Source organism: Grammomys surdaster, unplaced genomic scaffold, assembly GCF_004785775.1.
Source record: "Grammomys surdaster isolate TR1022 unplaced genomic scaffold, NIH_TR_1.0 97, whole genome shotgun sequence".
NCBI lineage: Eukaryota > Metazoa > Chordata > Mammalia > Rodentia > Muridae > Grammomys > Grammomys surdaster.
This window is the reverse complement of record NW_021604576.1, coordinates 6,705,731-6,720,033: the sequence shown is the minus strand read 5'-3', so window position 1 is coordinate 6,720,033 and position 14,303 is coordinate 6,705,731. Positions and strand designations below refer to the sequence as shown.

The following is a 14,303-nucleotide window of genomic DNA, read 5'->3' as shown; positions in this document are numbered from 1 at the left end:
TACCTACATACATAAAAGAAACTTTACTAAAGCTCAAAACACACATTACACCTCACACAATAATAGTGGGGGATTTCAACACCCCACTGTCAGCAATGGACAGATCATGGAAACAGAAACTAAACAGAGACACTTTGAAATTAACAGAAGTTATGAACCAAATGGACTTAACAGACATCTATAGAACATTTCATCCTAAAACAAAAGAATATACCTTTTTCTCAGCACCTCATGGTACCTTCTCCAAAATAGACCATATAATTGGTCACAAAACAAGCCTCTACAGATACAAAAAGATTGAAATAATCCCTTGCATCTTATCAGATCACCACGGACTAAGACTGGTCTTTAATAATGACAAAACCAATGGAAAACCCACGTGCACATGGAAACTGAACAACTCTCTACTCAATGATGACTTGGTCAAGGAAGAAATAAAGAAAGAAATAAAAGACTTTTTAGAATTCAATGAAAATGAGGACACATCATACCAAAACTTGTGGGACTCCATGAAGGCAGTGCTAAGAGGAAAGCTCATAGCTCTAAGTGCCTACAAAAAGAAACTGGAAAGAGCACACACAAACAAGTTGACTGCACAACTAAAAGCTCTAGAACAAAAAGAAGCAAATACACCCAGGAGGAGTAGAAGGCAGGAAATAATCAAACTCAGGGCTGAAATCAACCAAATAGAAACAGAAAGAACAATATAAAATATCAATAAAACCAGGAGTTGGTTCTTTGAGAAAATCAACAAGATAGATAAACCCTTAGCCAGATTAACCAGAGGGCACAGAGACAGTATCCAAATTAATAAAATCAGAACTTAAAAGGGAGACATAACAACAGAAACTGAAGAAATTCAAAAAATCATCAGATCCTACTACAAAGGCCTATACTCAACAAAACTGGAAAACCTGGATGAAATGGACAATTTCCTAGACAGATACCAGGTACCGAAGTTAAACCAGCAGCAGATAAACCATCTAAATAGTCCCATAACCCCTCAGGAAATAGCAGCAGTCATCAAAAGCCTCCCCACTAAAAAAAGCCCAGGACCAGATGGTTTTAGTGCTGAATTCTATCAGACCTTCAAGGAAGACCTAATAGCAATTCTCTTCAAACTATTCCACAAAATAGAGACAGAAGGAACACTACCCAATTCGTTCTATGAAGCTACAATTACACTCATACCCAAACCCCACAAGGACCTGACAAAGAAAGAGAACTTCAGACCAATCTCCCTTATGAACATCGATGCAAAAATACTCAATAAAATTCTAGCAAACCGAATCCAAGACCACATCAAAACAATCATCCATCATGATCAAGTAGGTTTTATCCCAGGAATGCAGGGATGGTTCAATATTCGGAAATCCATCAATGTAATCCACTATATAAACAAACTTAAAGAAAAAACCACATGATCATCTCACTAGACGCTGAGAAAGCATTTGACAAAATTCAACATCCCTTCATGATAAAAGTCTTGGAAAGATCAGGAATTCAAGGCCCCTACCTAAACATAGTAAAAGCAATTTACAGCAAACCAGTAGCCAACATCAAGCTAAATGGAGAGAAACTTGAAGCAATCCCACTAAGATCAGGGACTAGACAAGGTTGCCCACTCTCCCCCTACCTATTCAATATAGTACTGGAAGTCTTAGCCAGAGCAATTAGACAGCAAAAAGAAGTCAAAGGGATACAAATAGGAAAGGAAGAAGTCAAAATATCGCTATTTGCAGATGATATGATAGTATACTTAAGTGACCCCCAAACTTCCACCAGAGAACTCCTAAACCTGATAAACAACTTCAGCAAAGTGGCTGGTTATAAAATCAGCTCAAACAAATCAGTAGCCTTCCTCTACATGAAAGATAATCAGACTGAAAAAGAAATTAGGGAAATGACACCCTTCACAATAGTTGCAAATAATATAAAATACCTTGGTGTGAATCTAACCAAGCAAGTGAAAGACCTGTATGACAAGAACTTCAAGTCTCTGAAGAAAGAAATTGAAGAAGATCTCAGAAGATGGAAAGATCTCCCATGCTCATGGATTGGCAGGATTAATATAATAAAAATGGCCATCTTGCCAAAAGCAATCTACAGATTCAATGCAATCCCCATTAAAATCCCAACTCAATTCTTCACAGAGTTAGAAAAGGAAATTCGCAAATTCATATGGAATAACAAAAAACCCAGGATATCGAAAACTATTCTCAACAATAAAAGAACTTCTGGAGGAATCACTATCCCTGACCTCAAGCTGTACTACAGAGCAATAGTGATAAAAACTACCTGGTATTGGTACAGAGACAGGCAGGAAGATCAATGGAATAGAATTGAAGACCCAGAAATGAACCCACACTCCTATGGTCACTTGATCTTTGACAAAGGAGCTAAAACTGTCCAGTGGAAAAAGGACAGCATTTTCAACAAATGGTGCTGGTTCAACTGGAAGACAACATGTAGAAGAATGAAAATTGATCCATTCTTATCCCCTTGTACAAAGCTCAAGTCTAAGTGGATAAAGGACCTCCACATAAAACCAGATACACTGAAACTTATAGAAGAGAAGGTGGGGAAAAGCCTCGAATACTTGGGCACAGGGGAAAAGTTCCTGAACAGAACTCCAATGGCATATGCTCTAAGATCGAGAATTGACAAATGGGACTTCATAAAATTGCAAAGTTTCTGTAAGGCAAAGGACACTGTCAATAGGACAAAACGACAACCAACAAATTGGGAAAAGATCTTTACCAATCCTTCATCTGATAGAGGGCTAATATCCAATATATACAAAGAACTCAAGAAATTAGACTCCAGACAACCAAATTACCCTATTAAAAAACGGGGTATAGAGCTTAACAAAGAATTTTCAACGGAAGAAACTCGAATGGCCGAGAAGCATCTAAAGAAATGTTCAGCATCCTTAGTCGTCAGGGAAATGCAAATCAAAACAACCCTGAGATTCCATCTCACACCAGTCAGAATGGCTAAGATTAAAAACTCAGGTGATAGTAGATGCTGGCGAGGGTGTGGAGAAAGAGGAACACTCCTCCATTGTTGGTGGGACTGCAAGATGGTGCAACCACTTTGGAAATCAGTGTGGCGGTTCCTCAGAAAATTGGACATAGCATTACCCGAGGATCCAGCTATACCACTCCTAGGCATATACCCAGAAGATGCTCGAACATATAACAAGGACATATGCTCAACTATGTTCATAGCAGCCTTATTTATAATAGCCAGGAGCTGGAAAGAACCCAGATGTCCTTCAACTGAGGAATGGATTCAAAAAATGTGGTATCTTTACACAATGGAGTATTACTCAGCTATTAAAAACAATGAATTCGAGAGGTTCCTAGGTAAATGGATGGAACTAGAAATTATCATCCTGAATGAGGTAAGCCAATCACAAAAGAACACACATGGTATTCACTCACTGATTATTGGATATTAGCCTAGAACCTTGAAATACCCAAGATGCAACTCACAGGCCACATGAAGCCCATAAAGAAGGAAGACCAAGTGAGGGTGATTCGGTCCTTCTTAGAAGGAGCAACAAAATACTCAAGGGAGCAAATATGGAGACAAAGTGAGGGACAGAAACTGAAGGAGGGGCCGTCTCAAGACCACCCCACCTGAGTATCTATCCCATGTGCAATCACCAAAGGTAGATGCTGATGTGGAAGACAGGAAGTGCATGCTGATAAGAGCCTGATATGGATATCTCCTCAGAGGCCTTCAAGAGTCAGACATATTCAGAGGCAGATGCTCACAACTAGCCATTGAACTGATCATGGGGTTCTCAATAGAGGAGTTAGAGTGAAGACTGAAGGAGCTGAAAGGATTTGTGGCACCATGAGGAGAGCAACAATACCAACCAACCACAGCTCCCAGGGTCTAAACCACCAGCCTGGGAGCACTTAGGGGGGGATCCAGGGCTTCAGCTGAATATGTAAAAGTGGAGGGCCCTGCTGGGCATAGGTGGAAGAAGAGAACCTTGACCTCATGAAGGCTGGATGCCCCAGGGGGTGGGAATTTTGAGGGTGGGGAGGTGGGAGTGTGGGGGGGTAGATAGAGGTTACATCCACAGAGAAGAAGGAGGAGGGGCGAGGGGATTGGGGGTTCCGAGGGGGTGGTGGGGGATGGGGTAAGGGGACAACATAGGAAATGTAAATAAATCATCCAAGAAAAAAAAGAAAAAAAAAGAAAAAAAAGAAAAAAAAAGAAAAAGCTAAGAGACAACAGAGATTAAAATCATCATATTAGCTGTAAAACACTATGCATCCTATAAATCTTATTTTAAATTCCTTAAAACATGCAATGGCTCTTATAAGCCACTTGTAAGATCATGACAAGATTGAAACAGTCCTTAACAAAGAGTAAATTTTATTCCAGAAGCTCCTTAACAGCAAAGAGCCTAAGAAATTCAATTAACAGATTGACAAAAGAGTCGGAGTGTCAGATGATCCTCCTAAACAAGAAAAGGAAGAGTGGAAGTCAATGAAGAGATCTGGGAGATGCCTATGATTCCAGCAGTTGGGAGGCTGAAGCAGAAGGGGCTTGAGTTTAAAGCTAGCCTGACCGCATTTGCAAAACCCTAAGATCCTAGAAAGGGAGTTAGGAGGAAGACAAAGGGGAAGAGTGGGAAAGAGGAGTAGGAGGGGGAAAGGGAGGGGGAGGAGACAGGGAGGAAGAGAGAGGGAGGGGGAGAGAGGAGGAGCCGGAACAGAGAGAGGAGAGAAGGAATGAAGGGAGGAAGAGAAATGGAGGGACGATTCAACATGCTAAAGCACCGAAGAGAATGACAAATTTTTAATACTGTATAAACAATATTAAGCTTGTAAAATAGAGGAAGAAGTGCCTGATTTTATGCATACTAATTACTTTTCTCATTCTTGGGACAAAATGTCTAATATACATGACTTATAGAAAGTCTTAGTGAATCTCATAGCCTTGGACATGACTAGTCTACCTTGGCATAGAAGACACAATGGGTCAGTCCGTGTTGCAGGAGCTTGGCTGTGGTCTGTTATCATCTTTATGGATTAGAAGCAAAGCAAAGACTGGTGCTCAGAAAGGCCTATAATCTTCCATTATATCACTCTTTCTCTCTCTCCCTCTCTTTGCCTGTCCCTCCTTCCCTCACCACTAACTGTGTTAGTGGTGTGTGTGTGTGTGTGTGTGTGTGTGTGTGTGTGTGTGTGTGCAGGTATACTGGTGCTGGAGATGGTACTCAGGCCATGCAAGCTTTCTAATATTTTCTGCATCAGGAAACTGGGTTGAGAAAGATCAACAGGCCTCCTTCAACTTGACACAAGCTGAGTTAGAAAACGGAAAGGATTCAATTGCTATCAGTGCCCTGGATGACAGGCATGTCTAAAGGAACTTCTTTGGCATAACTTCCAAGAGAGAAGAGATCTTCCTTTTGTTTCTTTGATGGTTTGTTTGGAGTTGTTGTTGTTGTTGTTATTTGTCAGAATCTCCCCAGGTGGGCCAAGTTGGTCCCAAACTCTTGATCTTCCCACCTCACCCTTCATAGGACTAGGATTATAGACATGTATCAGCACACTTAGCTCTCAATTTTAAATTTTAAAAGCAGATCCAAACAGCAAGCTTAATAAAAGAAAATAACTTTCCAAAACCATCTGCCAAACAGAGAACAGAAGGTAACAGCCCAGGTCCTGCCTCATTCACTAGTCACCTGGCTTTGGATCATTCAACCTCAGTGGAAAGGTTTTACGCTCTGACCACAAACATGCACTCAAGTATACAAAGACACACTCTACTCTATGAGGCACTCTTCCATGCATTCAAACAACCTAACAGATTTCCTTTATTCTACTGCTGTTTAGAAACTATTACGTTGATATAGTATGTAAACTATATGATGCAAAACATCATATTTTCTCATTTAAGGAGGAACAGACTACTCACCACACTACCTCTACTAATAAAATGATAGTGTGAACTCCCCACATGTGCTCTGAGGGCAGCTCTCTTATTTCTTAGTGGTTTGGAAGATTTGTGCCTTGCTCTTTACAAAGAAATAATATCTTAAATGAATCTATTAAAGCCTTTTAGTTCCTAAAGTAAAGATACCTGTTTATCCAAATGCACTTGATTGCAAAGCCTGTGGCTGACAAACCTACTTAGGTGAGCATTCAGGGAGATGCAAGAGAAAAAATTAGTGAACTCATTCTGAAAGCCATACAACCCTGAGCACTTCTGCGCTGTCTGTTGGATCATGTTGGTGGTGGGGAAGGAAAGGGGCCCCTTACTCCATTTTCTAGGACTTCAACATTCCAAGACTCCTCCAGAGTCTGGAACAGAGATGTTTCACTGCAACTTCTCACTGGCAGAGAAAAGGTTTGAAAGTTATTTAGCTTAAAAGAAGCATATGCCACTGAGCAAAATATCATGGTTTTGAAAGAAATACCATCACTTCTGTAGCTTCTGTTGGCAAATAATCTTCCGCAGTGAAGAAACAAACTGCAAAATTCCATAAAAATCTGCACCGCCAAAATGACAGTCAAACAAGGCATGGCACAGAGTGTAATTGCTTAAAATTGAGTTTAAAAGGTAATTGACTCAATAAAGAGTATCTGTAATACAAAATCTACTCAAGACACTAAAAGAGAATTCCATGCTGGGTATCTCAGCCCCTCAAGGACCAGTGATCCCTCCGCTAGCTGTGAGAGCCATGCACTCACAGCTCAGAGTGGCTCCCTCTTAGCCTCAGGGTAAAGGCAACAAGCTTTCCCTGTGACAACATGTACTTATTTGTTCAGATTCAATTCATCTGCTCTCCTACAATCTTTTTATAATGGCATATTAAAACTTATCTTTATGATATACATATTTTGTATAAATTAACTTTTTACATACATATAAAATATAAGTATTATACATATCAGTAGGATGCTACATGTTATGTATATTAAAAAAGTATACATACTATATATAATATCTTGTGAGATATATATATATATATATATATATATATATATATATATATATTCTTGTGGTGAAAGCACATTGTGATGAAATCTTTAGTGTTGAGGTGACAGGATTTGGAGTCAACCAAAAGATACAAGAAATTTTATTTCAGGGAATTTCCAGAGAGGCTCAAGTGAGAAGAGAAGACCCACTCTTCATGGGGGTAGTATTGTCCTCTGTGTGGGTCCCAGACTGAGGGAAAGCTTTTTCCCTTTGGTTAACTTTTCTTGGACATGATCAGCCCAGAGGTCTATCTCAGTTGGCTTCAGATTCAGATTACATTGACAGTCAAGACTAACTGCTCTAGCCTAAGGATTTGTTTGTTTATTTGCTTGTTTTTAGCTGTGTGAAATAATACTAAGTTTCTTAGATAATTTTGTCATTCTTATGGTGTGCTACACTATAAGTGTTTATATTGACTTTTTCATTTCTTTAAAGATCAACACACTCTTCTACAGTAATGTGTCCACCCTTATTAAAGTCTAAGATGGTAGAAAACATGCCTCTAACTTAAAGTTACCACAAACACATCTCCAAGTTGAACCTGACTTTGGAGCTCTTTACATTTCAGATTTGAAAATTCATCTCCAGACCACTGACTATGGCAACTTCCTGGCTAATGAAACAAACCCTCTCACTGTTTCCAAAATTGACATGGAGATGAGGAGGAAGCTCTGCAGGGAGTTCGACTATTTCCGGAATCATTCCTTGGAGCCCCTGAGCACATTTCTCACCTACATGACGTAAGTGGAGTTCTGTTAAACCCCAGTGTGGTGACCCTAACAATTATAAGTGGTGCAGTGGTATTGAGTGTATTACTAGACCTTTGTACAGTCTATAATTTTGAATACATAGAGATTTTAGCAACTGGTAAATTCACAACCTAGTTTTGTAACAGAGAAGATGTCATGAATAGAAAGCTGATGTCAGGAGGTGAAAAATCCCATGTATAGTGTTTTTGTTTGAATGAAAATTCAGTGGGGCTAATCCTTGAAGTGTTAGTGCTGAGAAATGTATCTATGTGACTCTTTTATATCATTCATAGAGTCGGGGAAGACCACACATTCTTCTAAAGGTCAAATCAACCTTTCCCACGGTGTAAGTGCCTACTTGGTTCCCTTCTCCCAGTCCAAGTACCTCTTGGCATAGGTGCATATGGTTTAGTCTCTTATCAGTGGGTTTAACTTTTCAATGTGTGTGCTCCTCATTCTAAAGGAAATTACAATGCTCATATAGTAATAAATGGCACTTAAACTATACCACTGCTCACAGGAACTAGCTTTGTACGACTCTAATTATCCTAACTAAAAACAAAGACTTACAATAGATATGCTGTATATTATAGAGATCAAATTTAATTATAAGGTACAATGTTATAACTAATAGACTCAAGTTCTGCACAAGTCCCTGGCACTCAGGAATGTGATACATTCATAGAAAGATAATGTATATGCTGAATCGTATGGGTCTAAAAGTAGAAAAATGAAATGAAAGAATAGGACTTTATATGTGACGCTGTGTTCAGCAATAGACAGAAATAAGGAAAGTGTTAATGAGTCAAATAAAATGAGCACTGGGGTCCATGTAAGAAGGGCCTGGGAGAAAACTATAGAGCTAGAGACAGGTTCTGAGGAACAGGAGTAAAGGTGAAAGCAGATGAGCAGATGGCAGAGGGGCCTTCTGAAGGGGCAGTTTGAGCCTTTCCCTTTATGACTGACTGTCAATACCACAATGGCGCTACTGTGTTGTAGCCCCATTCTCTTCTTCCATCTCTCCATCATCCCCTCTCCCATTCTGCAAATATCATCAGCTCTGAACTTAGTCTACTGAAAAATGTCTGCGGAACTGAACAAAACTAGAGGGATGCTTGTGCCTTGTTGTCAATTGCCCTGTCAATTGTTTGTATTTTGATGCTAATTTTGTTTTCTCAAGAGCAGCTGTCCCCTGTGAGGAGTGGATCAAGTACTTAGGTGATTTCATGTGAACCTTCTCCCCATCTTAACTGGTCAAATAAAGGCTAGATCCTGTGATTGAACAGTGGAAGGGAAAGGTGAGGCTGGAAATTTTAGAGAGGGGGAAGAAAGGAAGGAGGAGAGAGAAAGGAGGAAGAGTGGGTGGAAGAAAGATGGAATAGAACCACGTGGCCCAGAGAAGCCACAAGTAGCAAGGAATCTCATAGCTGAGGAATAGAGTAGTGTAGTGGTAAATCTGCAATCTATGCATGTAGCTTATGAATATTATAACTGAGTTGTGTGGGTTTTTTTTTTTTGCAAGGGCTTATTGGGGTTGGAGATTTGCTGCAACAAATTTGTCTGACTTTGGATTGAAGTGAAAATGTGTCCGTTAGAAAGACTTCTCACATTATAGGAGCTATGTATTTGAATCTAAAAAATGGGAACTAGAAACTACTCTGCAGAATAGAACTACATCCCAAGCTTACTATGAGCAAATCAATGTGAACTTTCTGCCGTTGGTACTGGACAAGACCAGAGAGAAAGGAAGACTCAGCTCTTTGAGATTTGCTACTGTATCATGATACTGGAGGATCAACTTGACTTCATGAATAATATCATCAAGAAAAGAATATGACTGAGTTGGTTGTGCAGTAGGAGGGCACTTCCTATCCTGGAAAACACTCTGAGTTCTATGACCCACATTTCATAAAAGGAGGAAGACAAGGAGTAGAGAGAGAGGGAGGGAAAGAGATGAAAAAGGAGAGGAGGAGAAAGAAAAATCAAGAGGCATAATTATAACTTTCCAAGAGTTCAGAAAAACATAACAATTGCCATATTCTACAGATCCCTTTAATCCCCACCTAGTTCTTCTCTCTAGTATAACCACTTCCTAATTTCTTATGGTTTTTTTCATAAAAATGTTTACAAGCATATGAGTCTAATAACATGTCCTAACCATTACTCCATATTTTAGATGTATACAGACAACATCTTTCCTTCTGGAATTCTCTCTCTCTCTCTCTCTCTCTCTCTCTCTCTCTCTCTCTCTCTCTCTCTCCCTCTCTCTCTCTCTCAGTGTTCTTACTGAAATCCCTGTGAACATCGTTCTCCTTAAAGAACCATGTAATTCTGTGTTTTAAATTTGCCATGACCCCATTTACCAGTCATCTCTCAACAAGCAGCCAAATTTTCATCTCTTTCCATGGCAAAAATAAATTGCAATTAGCTAATTTCTGTGAGGCCCTTTCTCCTTAGTGATCTTCAGGATCAAACCCCAAGGCTTTATATTTGCAAGGAAAGGTAATTGTTCTTTTAATGAGCCATATCCCCATCCATCAAGGTACATCTGGAACTGATTTCTAAGTTCAGTTTGGGGCAGTGGAAGTGATGATGAGTCAAGGAAACGTGCTTTTCTTGCTTTGTTATGTTTTGACACAGGTTCCTGTATCTAAATTAGTCAGCCTTAGACTCACTGTGTAGCTCAAGTCTCCTTGAACACATGATGCCTTTTTTGGGTTAGGAATGTGCATGTTTAACTTTGGTAAATATTGCTAAACTGTTCACAACAAAAATAGAACCAATTTTAACCTTCAAAACAGTATACAAGGAGGCTTGCCTTCCTACACAATTGCAAGCATTTTGTACTGTTTTTAAATTTCCCACTCTGATAGATTAAAAACTAGCAACTTCTCCTTTTGATTTTTAGCTATAAATGAGTAGAACTGATTGATTACCTGGTATTTATTTGTTGCTAGACTAAATTCTTCACCTATTTTGTTAGAGTTTATAGAACTCTTCAGTTGATAAACATTCTTTATAAATTAATGTAGTAGCCTTTTTTAGTAATAATAAGTTGAAAAGCTGTTTTCTCGGTTTGATGCAATTTAATATTACAGTACTTACTATCAGTATTGTATGCTTTGGTGGTGAATATCAAATTCAGAACCTTAGACATATAGACAAATGTTTTACCACTGAGGACATCCCTGGCAGAGAGATCTTTATTTTTTATATTTTGTGTATGTGTGTGTGAGTGTGTGTGTGTGTGCTTAGGATATTTTATAAGTTGGATGGTTGGGTTGGGTTGGGTTTTTGAGGCAAGGTCTCATGTAGCCCAGTCTGGTGTAGAACTCAATATGTAGTCAAAGACAAGCTTGAACTCATAATCCTCCTGTCTCCACCTTCTAATTCCTAAGATTACAGGCATGTACCACCAGGTGTTGCCTTTTTTTTTCATGAGACTCTCTTACTATATATAGCTCGATGACCTTTAATTTGTATTCTTCCTTACTGTACCTCTTAATGGCAGGATTACAGACATTTGGCACTGCATTCACACTCGGCTCTGTAGGACTCTTTCTAAGAAGTAAAAGGAAAAGAAAAACTATCCTAGGGATTCCAGAGATCCCAAGCAGATGGTTCTGCCATTTTACTTTTTACTTTCACACAAAGGCCCACTAATGGCCAGGCTTATGTAAGCTGCTGGCTGATTCAGAATTTAAAGACTTCCCAAGTATCTGGGATTATAGGAATGTAGAACTAGGTCTTATGAGTATTAAACTTGTTGGGATTGAACGAGGTCCACCACTATGCTAGGCAAGAACGCTACCACTGAGCTACATCCCCAACCCATTATATATATATATCGAGACAAGGTCAAACCATTTAGCTCAGACTATACTAGATATAAAACCCAAGGTGGCTCTGATCTCTTAATTCACCTGCCTCAGCTTCCTGAGTGCTAACATTGTAAATGTAACCACTGCATTTGCTTCCTACAGAGCTATCTGTGTTTTGTCCCACACTATCATCCTGTGGTGTGATGTATCAGTTCTGGCAGAAGCTAGCCACTTTCTGCAGAGCTTAGAGATTAATTTCAATAACCAACTGTATACAAAGTGTTGTCCCACCGTTCTGAAATATTTTTTCTTATACTCCTTCCAAAATGTTCTGTGAATTCAAGTGCCTATCTAGCCTCCATGAATCTCTAGCAATCAGAATTCTATCTTCCACTAGCAGGAAATATCCTGAGGCAACACTATAGCACTGTCAAAGTCAACCCTAAGAAAGACAGTCTAAATTTAAATTGATTATCCTAAGCTTTGCACATTTTATATGAGATAATTACTATACATGAGAAATTTATTTTGAAAATGTGGAACAGATATTTTTAAATCCTTCATAGCAAGAATATCTAAAGGTTCTTCATACTATAATTATGCACAGTTTATGAAACAAAGGAACAGATCCAGCAGCACATTACTGAAGACTGTTTAATACAGGCTAAGATTGTGTTGTTTTTCCTCCTTTCTACCCAGTCTTTCATCCTTTCCAAAAGCATTTCAACTGCTCGTCTCTTTTGGAGCCATTTTTTAAAAATAATTTCTCAAAAATTCAAAGTATCCTGCTACAAAGTTGATAAAAAATTTTAATACAGTGACCAGAAAAATACTCTCTTTATGTCCTGTGCAGCAGTCCTGACCACCAAGCATAGATTAAAAATATTCTGACAAACACTGTACCTACTATACAAAACGTGTACAGACTTTTGTTGTGACTACAGTTTTAAATATCAATAGCTACTTATATAATTTACATCACATCAGTTGGTAGGTATAATCTAGAATTTATGTTAGATGCATGAGACAATTCATGCAGGTTACATACAAATATTACACCATTTTATCTGCTTAAACTTCTGGAAATTTAGGTGTTTGCGGGGTTGGGGGGCGGTCCTGAATGATTCTTACCATAGACACAAGGATAAATGAAACGAGAAAGTTTAGATTTTAGATGAAAGATACTGAGAATTTCAGGTTAATCTGGAGAAATCTTTAAAGATTCATTTATAAGGAAAAAATCAAAGTCTTGACTATCTCCACAATGGCCTAAAGTTCATCAGCAGGATTTGTCCTATGCTGTATGCTCAGGTTCTATAGACGCTAGCCTTGCAGTACTAAAAATCAGGCAAGTCCTCAGCAGTCTAGAGAGTCCTAAGGACTCCCCACTAGCCAGATGAGAAAAGAGGGTAAAGTCGTAGACATTAAACTCTTTAGCTATTCAGGAAACGAATACCTTGAGTCAGGTCCACTAAGAACTCTTATCTGAATAAAGCAAGCACATGTGTCCTTGAATGGTGAAAAGCCAAGACAGGATTAGGCAACAACTGTCACAGATCAGAGCATTCAGTCAGTCAGGGGTGCCTACAGGCTTGAGACAATAGCTCTGACGTTAAAGGATCTGTGGAGAAGGAAGAACATAACCAACAATTAACATGTGCATCTACTGAGGGAACAGGCATGAAAAGAGTGTGTGCTTAGAAATACGAGCTCATTTCTTGTGGGTCTGGACCCAGACATAAAGAGGAAGGAGGGGCTAGAATAAGAAAAGAGCATGGCCAGGTTCAGGGCTTTGATCCAAGTAAAAGCCAAGAAAGGAGGTCTTTCACAGAGATGCTCATGTTCATGTACTTCTTGGGTGCCAGTCTGTACCCCTCACTTGATAGTCACCACCCTATAAGACAAGGAGTACTTTCCTGCTGTGAGACCATGAGACAGAATGATTGAAGGCTCCCAACACAGCTGGATGAATAGCTATACAATTTAATGTCTATGACTTTATGTTCTTTTCTCATCTGGCTAGTGGGGAGTCCTTAGGACTGTTGCATCAGAGCGCATTCAATAACTGCCAATGCCGCCATCATACTTACTTGCTGTGGCATTGACAAATAATTGGCCTAAGTCTGCATGGCTGGTAACTAAGTCTCAAGTACTGTGCTCTAAGCAGCTGTATTCTACATATGCCGAGTTTGATTCTGATTATTTATTTATTTATTTATTTATTTATTTATTTACCTGTTTATCCTTCCTACTTTGCAAAATAGAATGATGTATTTAGGGAGATATTGTAAAAGATGTGTTCAGGAGATGAGAATTAAAGCATAGAAAATGGGGATTTTTGTTTCAACTTGTACTGGAAATCTTTACAGCTGAGATAAGAAAGAGGTAGATACTTCCAGTAGTTGAATTTCTTTGAATTTAGTAACTTGATTTATGACTTAGGAAAAGCATGCAGCAGTGGTTCCTAGGCAGCCTAAGCAAGAGGAAAGAATGACTTGTAAGAATTTAATTCTTCCTATTAGATTTAAAAAACCGAAAATTCAATGTGAATGAAAGATTATAATGAAAATAAGTTACCATTAATCTCACAATGACTTGACATCTTTCTACATTCTTTCTATTCATTTTTAAAGAACTAAAATTATTGTTAAATTAGGATATTAGCTTTTCTGCATTCACTGTCAGTTTTTTCCATCATAAATAATGTTCTAACATATTTTTCCAT

General features: G+C 38.8%; 1 protein-coding gene across 1 annotated transcript in view; it reads left to right on the top strand.

The window, feature by feature from the left end:
- Positions 1-14,303, top strand: part of Atp6v0d2 (ATPase H+ transporting V0 subunit d2) — a 48,369-nt gene that overhangs the window by 9,178 nt on the left and 24,888 nt on the right. Inside the window, exon 2 of the mRNA XM_028781011.1 lies at positions 7,577-7,748. Within this exon, the coding sequence (XP_028636844.1) occupies positions 7,577-7,748 (172 nt within the window). The remainder of the gene's footprint in view (positions 1-7,576; positions 7,749-14,303) is intronic.